At 66.0% G+C, this 15,097-nt stretch overlaps 2 protein-coding genes across 2 annotated transcripts; both read left to right on the top strand.

The window, feature by feature from the left end:
- Window positions 1–2,462: 2,462 nt before the first annotated feature.
- On the top strand, window positions 2,463–3,670 carry OCEL1 (occludin/ELL domain containing 1). The gene is made up of 3 exons (XM_069878330.1): window positions 2,463–2,683; window positions 2,806–2,953; window positions 3,545–3,670. The coding sequence occupies exons 1-3, from the start codon at window positions 2,481–2,483 to the stop codon at window positions 3,662–3,664; spliced, it is 471 nt and encodes a 156-aa protein (XP_069734431.1). The 5' UTR covers window positions 2,463–2,480; the 3' UTR covers window positions 3,665–3,670.
- Window positions 3,671–7,249: 3,579 nt separating this feature from the next.
- OCLN (occludin) lies at window positions 7,250–14,603 on the top strand. Its single transcript, XM_069878311.1, has 8 exons — window positions 7,250–7,284; window positions 7,606–8,335; window positions 9,569–9,727; window positions 12,211–12,374; window positions 12,975–13,163; window positions 13,240–13,411; window positions 13,855–13,896; window positions 14,037–14,603. Exons 2-8 carry the CDS (start codon window positions 7,637–7,639, stop codon window positions 14,136–14,138), a joined length of 1,527 nt encoding a protein of 508 aa, XP_069734412.1. The 5' UTR covers window positions 7,250–7,284; window positions 7,606–7,636; the 3' UTR covers window positions 14,139–14,603.
- The last annotated feature ends 494 nt before the right edge of the window (window positions 14,604–15,097 follow it).

Genomic DNA, 15,097 nt, shown 5'->3' with positions numbered 1-15,097 from the left:
TGGGGGGGCGAAGGTGGGGGGCCCCCTCTTTATGTCTGGCCATCGTGTGGCTGATTTCAGTAGCTTTGTTCTGTAAAGCCCTGTATAAAATTCCTGCGTTCACTGTGCTGGCGTGAGGCTGCAGCCCCCCCCACCCGGGACGCCCCCCTCGGATGAGTCGGAGGGAGCCCTGACCTCCAGGAGGGCTTTTGGGGGGACAAAGCTGCCCTGGGGGGGGGACAAAGCTGCCCTGGGGGGGGATAAAGCTGCCCTGGGGGGGGGGAGGCAGCCCCTAGGGGAAGAAAAGCAGCCCAGGGGTGGGATGGGGGGGCGATAAATCAGCCCTAGGAGGGGATAAAGGAGCCCTAGGAGGGGAAAAAGCATCCCAAGGGGGGCAGGAGCCTGAGGGGAGGGTCAGGATGGGGGGATAAGCCTGGAGCCCTGAGTATTAGGGGGGTTTAGGCTGCCCCCCCACCTTTCCCCAGTTTAAAGGAGGGGGGAGGTTGGGGATGGGGGTGGGGGCTCACCTGGAGGGGAGGGGGGGGGCATGGTGAGCGCAGGGCTGAGCCCCAGGGGCTGAGGGTGGTTTGGGGTTTTTTTGAGGGGGGGGGGGCTCTGTTTGCGGCTCTGCCACGAAGTGCCCTTGGCCAAGTCCCGTCACCTCTCTGTGCCTCAGTTTCCCCATCTGTAAAATGGGGGGGCGGGGCCCCCACAACGGTACCAACCGTTATAAAGTGCTGTGAGATGCAATATTGAGCCCCCTGCCTTGGGGGGGGATCACTGAGGACCCCCCCCCAGACTCAACCGGGACCCTGGGGGGCTGGGTGGGGGGCAGGGGGGGCTGGGGCGCTCATTAAAGGAGGCTGAACTGCACGCGTCGCTCTCTGCAATGAGGGGGGGCAATGGGGTTTGGGGGGGTCAGGGGGGATCTTCGCAGCCCCCCCAGCTGCAGGGGCTCCCCCCCGAGTCTTGGGGGGCTAAAATAGGGGCTGTGAACCCCCAAGGGGGAAAGAGGAGGGTGAGAGATCACAGCCTCCCCCAACATCTGGGGCAGGCTGGGGGCTCGGTGGGTGCGGGGGGTGGGACTGAGCTCAGCACCAGCGTTTTGTGCGGCTCAAACCAGTGCAGGATGTGGCTGTGCCGGGGCACCCGATGTCCTGTATGGAGCCCTGGGGTGCGGGTGCTGCTCAGCACCAGCCCTTAGCACAGCCCAAACCGCCGCCTGGTGCAGGATGCGGCCATCCCAGGGTCCCAGACGGAGCCCTGGGACATGGGGCTGCTCAGCACCAGCCCTTGGCACATCCCAAACTGCTGCCTGGTGCAGGATTCAACCATCCCAGGGTCCCAGACGGAGCCCTGGGACATGGAGCTGCTCAGCACCAACCCTTGGCACATCCCAAACTGCTGCCTGGTGCAGGATTCAACCATCCCAGGGTCCCAGATGGAGCCCTGGGACATGGGGCTGCTCAGCACCAGCCCTTGGCACAGCCTGGTGGCACCGGGTGCAGGACGCGGCCGTCCCGGCGTGCCCAGGGGTGCGGGTGCTGCTCAGCATCGATCGCTCCCAAAGCCCAAAGTGGTGCAGGGGCCGCATCCTGCCCACGCAGGGCCCTGTGCTGCGCTGCGGGGCGGCGCGTCGTGGTTAATGTTTAACTGGCGGTGCCTGCCGCGGGCAGCCGTGCCCGGCAGCCGTGGCCAGCGGTGGCCAAGGGCCCTGGCGCTGAGTCCCACCATGAGACGGGCAGGTAACGCTGGCACGGGGACACGGCGGGGCTGGGGGACACCGATCCATGGGGCCTTGGGAGGGTCATCCAGCAGTGCCACAGGGGGACACGGCGCTGGGGTGACAATGGGGCTGGGGGGCACAAGTCCAGCAGCTTCCGAGGGTCCTCGGTGGTGCCACTCGCCCTGGGGGCAGGATGGGGTGGCAGCCCGGGGCCAGGCACCAGGAGGAGGTGACAGCAAGGGGAGGTGACACCCCTGGAGCTTGCTGGTGGGTCCCCAAGGTGGTGACCATCCTCACCGAGCGATGGGAAGGAAGGCAGCTCAGGGCCAGGCTGCGCGTGTGCCCCATGGGGGAAACTGAGGCACGCGGAGAGGGTGGGGAAGGTGATGCTTGTGTCACCTCGCCGTGGCCTTCACCGTGTCCCCGCTCATCTTGGTGCATCAACGCCAGCAGGGCTCAGCCCAGAGGCTCGGACGCGGAGCAGCCACCGGACACAGCTGAGGGACCCCCGGCACCCCAAAACTGCTGGGAGCCTGCGGGTAGGGAGCTGGGTGGGCTGGAGGCGTCCGGCCCCACGAATCCTCACTGGGGGTCATGGGTGGCCACCGTGCTCCCCACGTGCCCCTCCTCGCGCCCTCATCCTCCTCTTCCTCACCTCGCGCTGCCTGGCTGGCAGTTCCCTGTCCCTGCAGCTGGGGAGGCGCGAGGTGCCCGGGGAGCCCCTGGAGATCCCTGGAGGTCCCATCACCCCGTGGTGCCCCCCGAGCCCCCCGATATGGCACGGCGGCCGTGCAGCCTCGCGCCCCTCCCGAAGGCCTCTCCGGCGCGAGCCCGACGCGTCGTCTTTGAGGACGAGGTGATGCCACCAGGGAGACCCCCAGGGAGGGTCCCCCCAGCCAAGGATGAGAAGATGCTGGGGTTCAGCTCTGTCCCCCCTGCGCTGGGTCCCCGGCCACGCGCTGTCCCGGACTACGTGGTGTGAGTGATGCCCATGGGGTGGGTGGCACGGGGACCGGTGACACCCAGCAGAGCGGGACCTCCTGCCCAGGAGGGGGGTCACCCTCGTGCACCCTGAGCTTCTCCACCTGGCGATGCTGCAGGAGGTACCCGCAGATCCGGAGCCCCCGGCAGCGGGAGGGCTACAAGGGCGTCTTCCAGGACCAGTTGGCAGAGTTCACGGAGCTGCTCGGGGAGCTCCGCGCGGCGTGGCGGCGGCTCGGGGAGCTGGAGGTGCCCACCAGCAGGACGGTGTGTCCCTTGGTGGCCCCTTGGGTTGGATTTGCTTGGACATTAGGAAGGAATTCTTCACCTTCTGCCCTGGCCCGGGGTGCCCAGGGGCTGCCCCATCCCTGAAGGTGTCCGAGGCCGGATTGGATGGGGCTGGGAGCCCCTGATCCAGTGGGACGGGGTGGGACTGGGTGGGCTTTGAGGTCCCTTCCACCCCAAACCATTCCAGCCTTCTAGCCATTCCAACTCCCAATGGAGCTTTTCCCCCCTTTCCTGGGGCTGGTGGGCGCCTGGTGTGTTGGGTGTGATGAGTTGGCCGGTCTCTGCGGGGGCTGAGGACGAGCCCGGGGGGGGCTGCACTGGGCAGAGGTGACCAGGAGGACATGGGGACACTCGGTCTTTAACCGCGTGGCACCGCGGGGAGGCCGGCTGCCCCCACGCCCCCTGGCACAGCAGGTGCCAGGTGAGCACCAGGCCCTCGAGGTGGCCACAGGTGGCGTGAGGAAGAGGAGGGTGAGGGCTCAGCGGGTGCTGGGGCGCTGGGGGGTGCCCGTGCCCCCTCCGGACCCAGCGCTGGCTCCGTGGGGCTGAGCTGCTCTCTCCTGGGAGCAGGATTTGGCCCTCCTGGCGCGGCAGCGGCGCTGCCGGTACCTGAAGAAGAAGCTGACGCACATCAAGGCTCGGATCCAGGAGTTCGACCGCGACGTCCAGCGCTGCGCCGTCCACTTCTGAGCCTGCGCATCGTGACCCGGGGTGGGGGGCAAAGAGGGGGGGGACAGGGCATGGGGGAGACGGTGATGCTGCAGGGGTGCTCCCAGTGCCCACCCCCCCATTGCACCCCCAACCCATTGCACACCCCCCATTGCACCCCCAACCCATTGCACCCCCCATTGCACCCCCCACCCATTGCACCCCCCCATTGCACCCCCAACCCATTGCACCCCCCCATTGCACCCCCCCATTGCACACTCCCCATTGCACAGCCCCAACCAATGCACCCCACCCATTGCACACACCCCCATTGCACCCCCCCATTGCACCCCCAACCCATTGCACACCCCCATTGCACCCCCCCATTGCACACACCCCATTGCACCCCCCCACCCACTGCAAACCCCACTTATTGCACCCCCCCATTGCAACTCCCCCAATACACCCCCCCAACCATTGCACCCCCCCACTTACTGCAAACCCCTATTGCACCCCCTCCCCATTATACCCCCCTACTCATTGCAACCCCCCCTTATTGCAGTCCTCCCCTCCTTGCAACCCCCCCACAGCACCCCCCACACCCATCACACCCCCCAATCACACCCAACCATCCCCCCCACCCACTGTAAACCCCCCACCCATTCCAACCCCCCCATTGCACCCCCCCCCCATTGCACCCCCCCACCCATCACACCCCCTTATCACACCCTCCCATCTCCCCTCCACCCATCTCACCCCCCACCCATTGCACTCACCCATTGCCCCCCCCATTTATTGCAACCCCTCCCATTGCACCCCCCACACCCATTGCAGCCCCCCCATCACACCCCCCACCCATCACAGCCCCCCCTTCACCCCCCATCCATTGTAACCCCCCCATTGCACCCCCCCCATAGAAAGCCACCCCGCTGCAGGTTTTGGGGTCCCCTGGGTGCTCCGTGCCCCCCCCGACCCCTCCCAGGTGCTGGGTGGGACCCCGAGAGGATTGGGGGGACCCCCCCCAGGCAGAAAAAATGCTCAAAATCGGGATTACTAAACACAGCTACGGTTTGGGGGTTTTTTTGGTTTTTTTGGGGGGTGGGGGGTCTTCATGTGCATCCTCCCCCCTCAACTCTGGTCTCCCTCGGTGCCCCCCCCCCCAATCCAGTCTGCCCCGTGGTGCCCCCCCCCCATCTCGGGGCTCCCCTGATCCCCCGCCACCCCGTGCTCTGAGCTGCCCCCCGGGGATGCTCCAGCCCCCCCCTTCCAGTTTGGGGCTCCCCCTGTAGCCCCCAATTCGCCACCCCCCCAATCTCGGGGCTCCCCTCTTTTCCCCCCCAAGGGGAGCTGCCCCCTCCCCATCTTGGGGCTCCCCTGATCCCCCCCCCCCAAGCTCTGAGCTGCCCCCCAGGGATGCCCCCCACCCCCTTCCCCATTCCGGGGCTCCCCCTGTAACCCCCCTTCGCCTCGCCCTCCCCCCCCCATCTTGGGGCTCCCCTGTGTCCCCCCCAGCCCCCCCTAAGGGGAGCTGCCCCCCCCCCATTCCCCTCTCCCGTCTCTGAGCTGCCCCCCAGGGATGCCCCCCTCAATTCGGGGCTTCCCCTGTACCCCCCCCCTTCAAACCCCCTTCCATCTCGGGGGTCCCCCCTGTACCCCCCCTTCACCTCCCCCCCACCATTTCGGGGCTCCCCCTGTACCCCCCCTTCACACACACCCCCCCCCCCATCTCGGGGGTCCCCCTGTTCCCCCCCCCTCTGAGCTGCCCCTCAGGGATGCCCCCCTCAATTCGGGGCTCCCCCTGTACCCCCCCCCTTCACACCCCCCCCCATCTCGGGGGTCCCCCCTGTTCCCCCCCCGCTCTGAGCTGCCCCTCAGGGACGCCCCCCCCCCCCCCCATCTCGAGGTTCCCCCTGTTCCCCCCCCCAGGGGATCTGCCCCCCCCCCCCCCCCCAGGCCCCGGCCCTGTTTAACCCCTTCCCCGCCGGCCGGGGGCGGCCCCCCGGCTCCCCCCTCCCCGGGGGCGGGTCCCGGTGTCCCCGCGGCCTCCCGGCTGCCATCTTAACGGGGACAAAGAGGCGGCGGGAGCGGCAGGTGAGCGGGGCTGAGGGCGCCGGGACCCGCGCCGGGACCCGCACCGGGGAGGGGGCGGGGGGCGCGGCCTGAGCGGCGCCGGGGCCCACCGGGTGTCGGGGTCCCCCCGGCACTGGGGTCCCCTCGAGAACCAGGGTCCCACACCGGCACCGGGGACCCTCTGGGAGCCCCTCAAGCCCCGGGGTCCCCACCGGGGTCCCCTCCAGCACCGGAGGCCCCTCTGGGGGTCCCTACTGGGGTCCCCACCGGCACTGGGGTCCCTATTGGGGTCCCCTCTTGGATCCCCTCTGGAACTGGGGTTCCCTTTGGGATCCCCTCCGGCACTGGGGTCCCCTCTGCAATCTCCTCCAAAACTGGGGTTCCCTTTGGGGTCTCCTCTGGCACTGGGGTCCCCTTTGGAATCCTCTCTGGCACTGGGGTCCCTTTTGGGGTCCCTTCTGGAATCCCCTCCAGCACTGGGGTCCCCAACAGGGTCTCCTCCAGCACCGGGGTCCTCTCCGGCACTGGGGGTCCCCTTTGAAATCCCCTCCAGCACTGAGGTCCCCACTGGGGTCCCCTCCAGCACTGGGGTCCCCTTTGGAATCCTCTCAGGCACTGGGGTACGTATTGGTGTCCCCTCTTGGATCCCCTGCAGCACTGGGGTCCCCTCTGCAATCCCCTCCAAAACTGGGGTCCCCTTTGGGGTCTCCTCTGGCACTGGGGTCCCCTTTGGAATCCTCTCAGGCACTGGGGTCCCTATTGGGGTCCCCTCTTGGATCCCCTCCAGCACTGGGGTCCCCTTTGAAATCCCCTCCAGCACTGGGGTCCCCACAGAGTTCCCCACTGGGGTCTCCACTGGGGTCCCCTCCAGCACTGGGGTCCCCTTTGGAATCCTCTCAGGCACTGGGGTCCCTATTGGGGTCCCCTCTTGGATCCCCTCCAGCACTGGGGTCCCCTCTGCAATCCCCTCCAAAACTGGGGTCCCCTTTGGAGTCTCCTTGGGCACTGGGGTCCCCACTGACCTCGGGGCTCCCAGCTCCTCACCCCCGCAGGCGGAAGGCGAGCGGCAGTGGCCCCACGGGGGGAGCAGGACTAGGGGTCTCTCTGCCCCCTCCCTGTCCCCCCCGCCAGCACTGGGGTGTCCCGTGTCACCGCACCCCGGTTACTGCTCCGGGAGCCCGGGGAGAGGTCCCCGTCGCTGCCGTCCCTCGGGGGGTCCTCAGTGGGGCAGGGGGGGTCAGATCGTGGCTGTGGGGGTTAATCCGGAGGGGATCGGCAGGGCTGGGGTTTTAGCGGGGGGCTGGACCCCTAGGGCACCCCCAGGACAATGTCTGCACCCCAAATCAAGGGCTGCCCCCCACGACCCCTGCCCGGGGGGCCTGATCCTGCCCGCTGAGCCCCGGGTTGGGTTTCCCACAAGGGTTTGGGCTTCCCCTGCGCTGCTCCCCGCATTTTGACACGACCCCACTTTTGAAACCCAATTTGCTCCTTTTCCCAAGTTCCTAATGTTCCCTGTGTTGTTGTTATTATTCTTTTTTTAATCCAGCCAGATCTGCTTAGGGAGAAACCCTCGGCGCTAGCGCCTGCCTCGGGTAAGAGCTTTTCTGCTTTAATTAGAATTTCAACCATCCCGTGCGCCCAGGCGGTGTCGGGGGGCGCGGGGGGGCCGGGGTCTGTGCCGTGGGGCAGAGCTGGGGTGCGCCCCGGCCGCCCGTGCCAGGCGATGCTGCGTGACTCACTCCTCCTGCCCGTGCCTCAGTTTCCCCGTGAGGTGACTGGGGAGCGTTGGGCATGGGCGGGCGGTTGTTGGCGGTGCCGGTGACGGGGACCAAAGTCCCTGCTGGGCGTGCGGAGAGGGAGAAGCCAGCGGTGCTGCCACCTCCCAGAGCTCTGACAGCTCCGTCCACCTCCAGGGTTTGTGTCGTGGCGCTGGGCGCCTCCACCATGTTCACCAAGAAGTCCTACGGCGGCCCCCCGACCGGCTACGGGCCCCCCACCACCTACGGCCCCGCCGGGGGCGATTACGGCTACGACTACGGCACCCGCTCCCCGCCGCCGGGCTCCTACTACGTGGAGGACGCGCCGCAGCACTTCTACAAGTGGACCTCGCCGCCCGGCGTGGTGAGGATCCTGGAGGCCATCGTCATCCTGCTCTGCATCGCCATCTTCGCCTGCGTGGCCTCCACCCTGGCCTGGGAATACGGCTACGGCTACGCCGGGGCTTACGGCAACGGGCTGGGGGGCTTCTACGGCTCCGGCTACTACGGCAGCGGGTTGAGCTACGGTTACGGCTACGGCGGGTACTACGGCGGCGTCACCAACCCGCGGGCGGCCAACGGCTTCATGATCGCCATGGCCGTGCTCTGCTTCCTGGCCCAGCTGGGGCTCTTTGTCACCAGCGTCAGCAAGTCCCACAGCTCCCGCTCCCGACGCTTCTACCTGGTGGTCATCGTGGTCTGCGCCGTGCTGGCCTTCCTCATGCTCATCGCGTCCATCGTCTACGTCGTGGGCGTCAACCCCCAGGCGCAGATGTCCGGCAGTTACTACTACAACCCCTTGCTGACCATGTGCAGCCAGGTCTACAGCGGCAACACCTACATGAACCAGTACATCTACCACTACTGCACCGTGGACCCCCAGGAGGTGAGGGGGACCCCCAACTCCAGCCAGACCCCCCTTCTTTTTGCCAGCCCAGCGGCGCAGACTCCTTGCTCTGCTTCGAACATGACGTTGGTGACCACACGTCCTGCCCTCGGGACGGGTTCCTCGCCAGCCAGGGGTTTCCCCTCCTTCTTTAATGTTCCTGGTGGTACCAGTTGTGGTTTCGCGGTTGCGGAGAGGGGGCTGCCGGTGCTGGATCCCAGCCCGGGGCTTCGCTGGGGCTGCTGGAGGAAGCAGGGCGAGCCGGCTGCCTGCGCCGAGGAGTTTCGGGGAGGGGACGGGCTGTCATCGCGGCACAGAGCCGGCATCTGGTACTTTGGTCTCCCCGGTCATAAACGGGGTGCGCGTGCCAGGATGGGTGCAGGGGCTGGGTGCCAGCCCTCCCCGAGCTCCCACGATGCTGCCGGCCCGGTTTGGGAGCCCAGTTTGGGTCAGTGGGACGGCGAGAACCTTCCGACCCGAGTTGACCAGCCCTGGTTTCGGCTGGAGCTGGTGGGGATCCTGCCTGGCACAGGGCTGGGACTGGCGCTGCCGGTTCTCACCCGGCTGGGCTGGCTGTGCCGCATTCCTGCGCCCGAGCGGGAGGAGCAGCAGCACCCGAGCTGCTCTTGCTCCATGCGGAGGCCAAACGTGGCCTCATTGTCCACACCCGGCCCCGGTTTCGGTGCCGCTGTGGGGATCTGACCCATGGGAACCACGAGGCAGGGTCCTGGCTGCACCGTGGGGGCTCGTGGCTGAGCCGGCAGCGGGATCCACGTGCTGCACGGGTTCCAGAGGGAGCCAGGGAGACTGAGATTGGATCTTAGGGTGGAGAGGCCCAGGCTGCCCAGAGCAGTGGTGGCTGCCCCATCCCTGGAGGGGTTCAAGGCCGGGTTGGATGGGGCTTGGAGCCCCTGATCCAGTGGGAGGTGTCCCTGCCCATAGGGCTGGATGATCTTTGAGGTCCCTTCCAACCCAAACCATTCCATGACTGTATGAAACTGTCCTGCCCCCCAGAATCACCCCTTTTTGTGGCTCCAAAAGCTCTTGAACCCCTGATGGGCTCCATCCCAACTGCCTGGGCATGGGGAGCCGTGTCCCTCTCCTCCTGCATGGTGGGTGAGTCCAACTTTCAGGAACATTGCTCAGCCCCAGGGAGGTGGAGGGGATTTGTGGGATGGGGTCTTTGGAGCCCTGTGGGACCCCCACCCTGAGAGCCCCCTTCCTCCCCTCCAGGCCGTGGCCATCGTCTGCGGGTTCCTCATCATCATCCTGCTCTGCCTCATCTGCTTCTTTGCTCACAAGACACGCAGCAAGATCTGGAAGTACGGGAAGCAGAACATCTACTGGGACAAGGTGCCGGTGGTCCAGGAGGGGCCCAACGTGGAGGAGTGGGTGAGTCTGGGGGCGCTGGGGGGCTAGAAAGGGGGGTCTTCCCCGAGCATCCTCCCCGCCTGCCCTTTACCAGTGGGGCTGAACGTGCCCGAGGCAGCGCGGGGTTGGGATGTGCCGGGGCGAGGGCCAGCGGGGCTGTGCCGAGCCGCTGCCGTTCCCCTTTCCCACCCTGGCCAAGGCTTTGTGCCAGAAGCCGCGTTTGTGCCGCCGCGGTGCCCGGCTCGGCGTGTTTGCCCACGGCAGCGGGCGGCTCCCGGGCCGCGGCGTTATCACCCCCGGCGCGATGCTGTGCCCGGTGCTCGCCAGGCCCCTCCTTGGCACCCTGTGTTTCTTTCCGAGCTGGTACCAATCCTGGGCACCGCCAGGCTTCGCCCGGGCTGGGCGAACCGGTCTCCAGCTCCCTGAAAGACAAAGAGGGGGGGATCTGATGGGCCGGGTGCCAGGGGCAGCAGTGCCGCAGCTCGGGGTGCCGTCCCCGGGGCTCGCCCCGTGCTCGGGGACGCTGCTGGGGACGCTGCCGTGGGCATGTCTGGTTTCAGTCTCGGCAATGATTAACTTGGTTCCGCGGGGCTGTGCCACCCGGCTGCTGCCGCAACCAACCCGGCACCGCTCCGGCTTGGAAGGAGGCTGGGTCCCTCGGACTGGGGGTGCTGGGGAGCCCCTCGCTGTGGCTCGGTGCCCGTGCCCCATCCCATCCTTGCTCGGGGGCTCCCGGAGCCGCGGTGGCCGCAGGAGTCGGTGCCCGGGGAGGGGGCTGCAGCATCTGCTGGTACTGCCAAGCCCTGGCCTAGGAGGGGCTCCCCAAACCCCCAGGGGAGCTGGGGCCCCTGTGACCCGCCGTGTGCACTGTCCCTGTCACCGTCCCTGTGAGACTGGGGCAACCTGGGGTGCTCAGGCACTGGGGTCCCTGCCAGAGTGGGAGGGGAGGAGGTTTATCTCATTTATCTCAAAGCTTCAGGCAGGGCTGAGAGTTCGGGTTGTTCCGCCTGGAGAAGAGAAGGCTGCGGGGAGACCTTAGAGCAGCTTCCAGTAGGGAAGGGGGCTCCAGGAAAGCTGCGGAGGGGCTCTGGATCAGGGAGGGCAGGGACGGGATGAAGGGGGGAACGGTTTTGAGCTGAAAGAGGACAGGTTGAGATGAGATCTTAGGGAGAAATGTTTTGCTGTGAGGGTGGGGAGGCCCTGGCCCAGGTTGCCCAGAGCAGGGGTGGCTGCCCCATCCCTGGAGGGGTTCAAGGCCAGGCTGGATGGGGCTTGGAGCCCCTGATCCAGTGGGAGGTGTCCTTGCCCATGACAAGATGGAACTGGATGGGCTCTGAGGTCCCTTCCAACCCAACCCATGGTTCCCTGCAATCCCCGAGTCAAGCGCAGCCGTTGCTCCCAAGGCCCGGAAGCTCAGCTCCGCTCCGCGCCCCTGTCCCCACGCCTCGCTCTGTGCCGAGCTCTAATATTTATTTTTCATTTTACAGAAATACCTTTGTTCTACTTTTATTTATTTTCCTTACAAGTCCCTCCCTGGCAAAGCATTTCCTGCCCCGCTGGGGGCCGGGATGGCTGGGACGGCAGGACCTGGGTCCCCCCCATTCCCCTTTGGGGTCCCCACTGTCCCCACTGGGTCTGCTCACCCACTGGTGACACGTCCCCATCCAGTGGGGATGAGGGGGTCTGAAACCCTTTCAGGACGTCTCGTTCCCTGTTTATGGTCAGGACCAAGATAAAGGGGTGACCTTCGAGCGGGCGTGAGCAGCCTCTGTCCTGGTGCGGCACGGGGACGTGGCTGTCCCCACGCTGGTGGCCACCTCACCTGGTGGCCCCATCGGACAGAACGGTGGCCCCCAATTAACGGTGTCTTCATTAATGGAGGGGAAAGTGCTGGAGGAAATGTCTTCGCTGGCCGGAGCTCCCAGCTGCCGTCCCCAGGGCCAGCATCCAGGTCTCCAGCGGCTTCCGGCACAAACAACCCCTGGAGGCCAGGAAGGAAGGGGAAGGGACGGACGGATGGACGGATGGCTCCTTGAGGAGCCGCGTCTGTGCCGGGGGGCTGTGAAGGTCCAGGGAGGGGGGATGCTGGACAGGGCGAGCATGCAGCCCCCGGCAAAGCTTGGGGTGTCACCCCGGGGGTCCCAGGACCCCCTTGAGCTTTGTCCGCCTGTGCTGGTCTCCTGATGGGACCCCTGTGGTGGCTCCGTGGAAGGTGGCATCACCCCCTGCACCACCAGGATCCGTGGATCCTTCTCCAGGGCGTGTCCTGCAGCCTCTCCCTGCGCGTGGGGCTGCCCCACACCCCCGTTCTTGGCACCCCCTGCTCTCCGTGGCCGCGCGGGACGTCTCGCTGCAGCCCTGCTGGGTCTCCTCCCCCTGCCCATCCCCGTCCTGGACCCCGAGCAGGATTGCAGCATCTGCTGCGAGGTTTCTCCAGCCCCACGGGATGGAGAGCAGTGTCCCCGCGGTCCCAGCGCGGGGCTGAGCGCCTCTCTCTGCTTCAGGTGAAGAACGTGGCGGATGGGGCCAGCGTGCAGGACGAGACGGCCACGCTCGCCTACTCGGAGAAGCCGACGAGCCCCACGGCCGCGCCGCCCTACAGCCCCCCTGCCTACAGCTGCCCCCCCCAGAACGGGTTCTACCCCTCCGGGACCTACAGCAGCCGCGGGTGAGCGGCCGTGGATCATAGAATCGCTTGGTTGGAAAAGACCTGTGAGATCATCAAGTCCAACTGTCCATGTCCACCACGAAACCAAATCCCTGAGCACCTCACCTACCCGGCTTTTAAACCCCTCCGGGGATGGGGATTCCACCACCTCCCTGGGAGCTTCCGCCAGGGCATGAGAACCCTTTTGGTCAAGGAATTTTTCCCAATATCTAATCTAATCCTCCCCAGCACAACTTGAGCCCGTCTCCTCTTGTCCTGTCCCCTGTCACTTGGGAGAAGAGCCCAGCACCCCCCTCTTCTTTCCAGGAGCTGCAGAGGGCCATGAGGTCTCCCCTCAGCCCTCTCTTCTCCAGGCTAAACAGCCCCAGGTCCCTCAGCTGTTCCCACAACCCGTGTTCTCCAGCCCCTTCCCCTTCTCCAGCTGCACTCCGGCCTCTTCATGTCTTTCTTAGAGTGAGGGGCCCCAAACTGAGTCAGGGATTTGAGGTGCAGCCTCACCAAGGGGCACAATCCCTTCCCCGCTCCTGCTGGCTCCTGGATGGGAGGGACTGGGGGTCCAGGACGCCCCTGTTCCCACTCACCAAGCTTTCTCCCTCGCAGCGACCAGCCGGACCGGGCGCTCAGCCCCAGCCCCGCGGAGGAGAAGGTGCGGGAGCAGCCCACCAAGCCCCCTGCTCGCCGTGGCCGCAGGCGCCGGCGCAACCCGGAGCTCGATGAGTCGCAGTATGAGACCGACTACACCACGGCCGTGGAGTCCAGCGACGAGCGGGACCAGGACCAGTGGGCCAGGTGAGGGGCACCTCCGAGAGCACCCCCTGCACGCCGAGCCTCCCCTCTGGGACCTGACCCGGCTCCTCTCCCGCAGCCTCTACCCTCCCATCACATCGGATGGCGCCCGCCAGAAGTACAAGCAGGAGTTCGACGCGGACCTGAAGCGCTACAAGCAGCTCTGCGCTGAGATGGACGGCATCAACGACCGCCTCAACCAGCTCAGCAAACAGCTCGACAGCATCTCCGAGGACAGCCCCCAGTACCAGGTCAGCGCTCTCGGGGAGCCACTCGGGTGCTGTGGGGCCACCAGGACACTGAGGGGCATCAAGGATGCTGTGGGGCACGGGGGATGGATGCTGTGGAGTATCTGAGATGCTGCAGGGCACTGGGGAGGGATGATGTGTGGCCCCAGGGTGCTGCACGGCATCGAGGATGCAGGCTCTGGGTCGGGGGTGGATGCTGTGGAGCATCAGGATGCTGCTGGGCATCGGGGATGGATCCTGTGGAGTATCGGGGATGCTCCAGGACCTTGGGAATGAATGCTGTGGGCCATCAGGATGCTGTGGAGCATCTGGGGTGGATGCTACAAGGCCTCGGGATGCTGTGGGGCTTTTGGGGATGGATGCTTTCGAGCATCAGGATGCTGCAGGGTGCAGGTGGAGCAGCCCCCAGCCCGTTGTCACCCCCTTGCCACCCGTTCCCTTCGCAGGACGTCGCAGAGGAATACAACAGGCTGAAGGACCTCAAGCGGGTGAGTACGTGCAGCGCAGCCTGTCTCTGATTCCAGTGAAAATGGGGCTGGGATGGTGCGATGCAGCTGGGGAGGGAGTGGAAACTGTGCCCCCTCCCCACAGCCTCCACCCCTGAGGCTGCTCCTGTGCTGCCTTTCAGAGCCCCGGCTACCAAACGAAGAAGCTGGAGACCAAAACCCTGCGCAACAAACTCTTCCACATCAAGCGGATGGTGAGCGACTACGACAAGGTGCGGGGGTAGCCCGTGCCCCCCCTACCCCCCACTTCAGGATGGGCACGAGGGGCTCCCCCCTCCCCGCCCACCCCCTCCAAAGACTTTGGTGCATTTTGTATAAAACCCCCAAACCCACAATCTGGTGCCGCTCCGCGAGGTCAGTGCCAAGAGCATGGGGCTGGAGGCGGCTGCGGGAGCGAGGTGCCCCCCTTGCGCCCCCCACCTTGTGCCTTGAAACCCCTCCTGCTGCTGTAAATAGATCTGGGGAGGGTCTGCAGCCCCCTGGCACCACGGGCGGCCTTGTGGGGTTCCGAAGATCCTTTTGGGGTTCCAACGCGTGGCTGCAGCCTGGAACCAGCAGAGGTGTGAAACCAGGGCAGGTTGGGGCAGAGCATCCCCCTCCCAAGCTCCCTCGGGAGGAGGGGTTGATATTTTATAAGGAACTGGCTAAAACTGTGTATTTTTTTTTAAATAAATAAACTGTATCTATTGATTTTAAATCGGTGCCGGTGTGAAAGGGGCAGCAGAGTGGATTTATAGAATGAATTGGGGTGGAAGGGACCTCAAAGCCCATCCAGTTCCATGGGCAGGGGCACCTCCCACTGCATCAGGGGGCTCCAAGCCCCATCCAGCCTGGCTTTGCACCCCCAGGGCAGCCCTAAATCCTCGCCCCAGACTGCAGCAGCCCCTGTGCTGCACAAACCCCACGCCAGGACCCCCTGCATCCCCGGCCAAGGCTGGTCCAGCACCCAGACACTCCGCTCCCAGCTTGTTCATGATGGTTGGACCCCTGAAAACCTCCCCACCTTGGGAAGGGACTCCAAAAACTGCCCCACCTTGAGGGAGGGACCCTAAAGCTGCCCCACCTTGCTCCCCAAAGTCCAGGTACAAACCTCTGTGCTGCCTCCTGCTCCCATTTGTGCCGCTGATCTGGTTTTCCCCCAGCAGGATTTATCTCTGTGCTGAAAAACACCCCCCAGTGCCCC

The sequence above is a fragment of the Phaenicophaeus curvirostris genome, chromosome 28, assembly GCF_032191515.1.
Source record: "Phaenicophaeus curvirostris isolate KB17595 chromosome 28, BPBGC_Pcur_1.0, whole genome shotgun sequence".
Taxonomy (NCBI): domain Eukaryota; kingdom Metazoa; phylum Chordata; class Aves; order Cuculiformes; family Cuculidae; genus Phaenicophaeus; species Phaenicophaeus curvirostris.
This window is presented reverse-complemented; position numbering and strand designations above follow the sequence as displayed.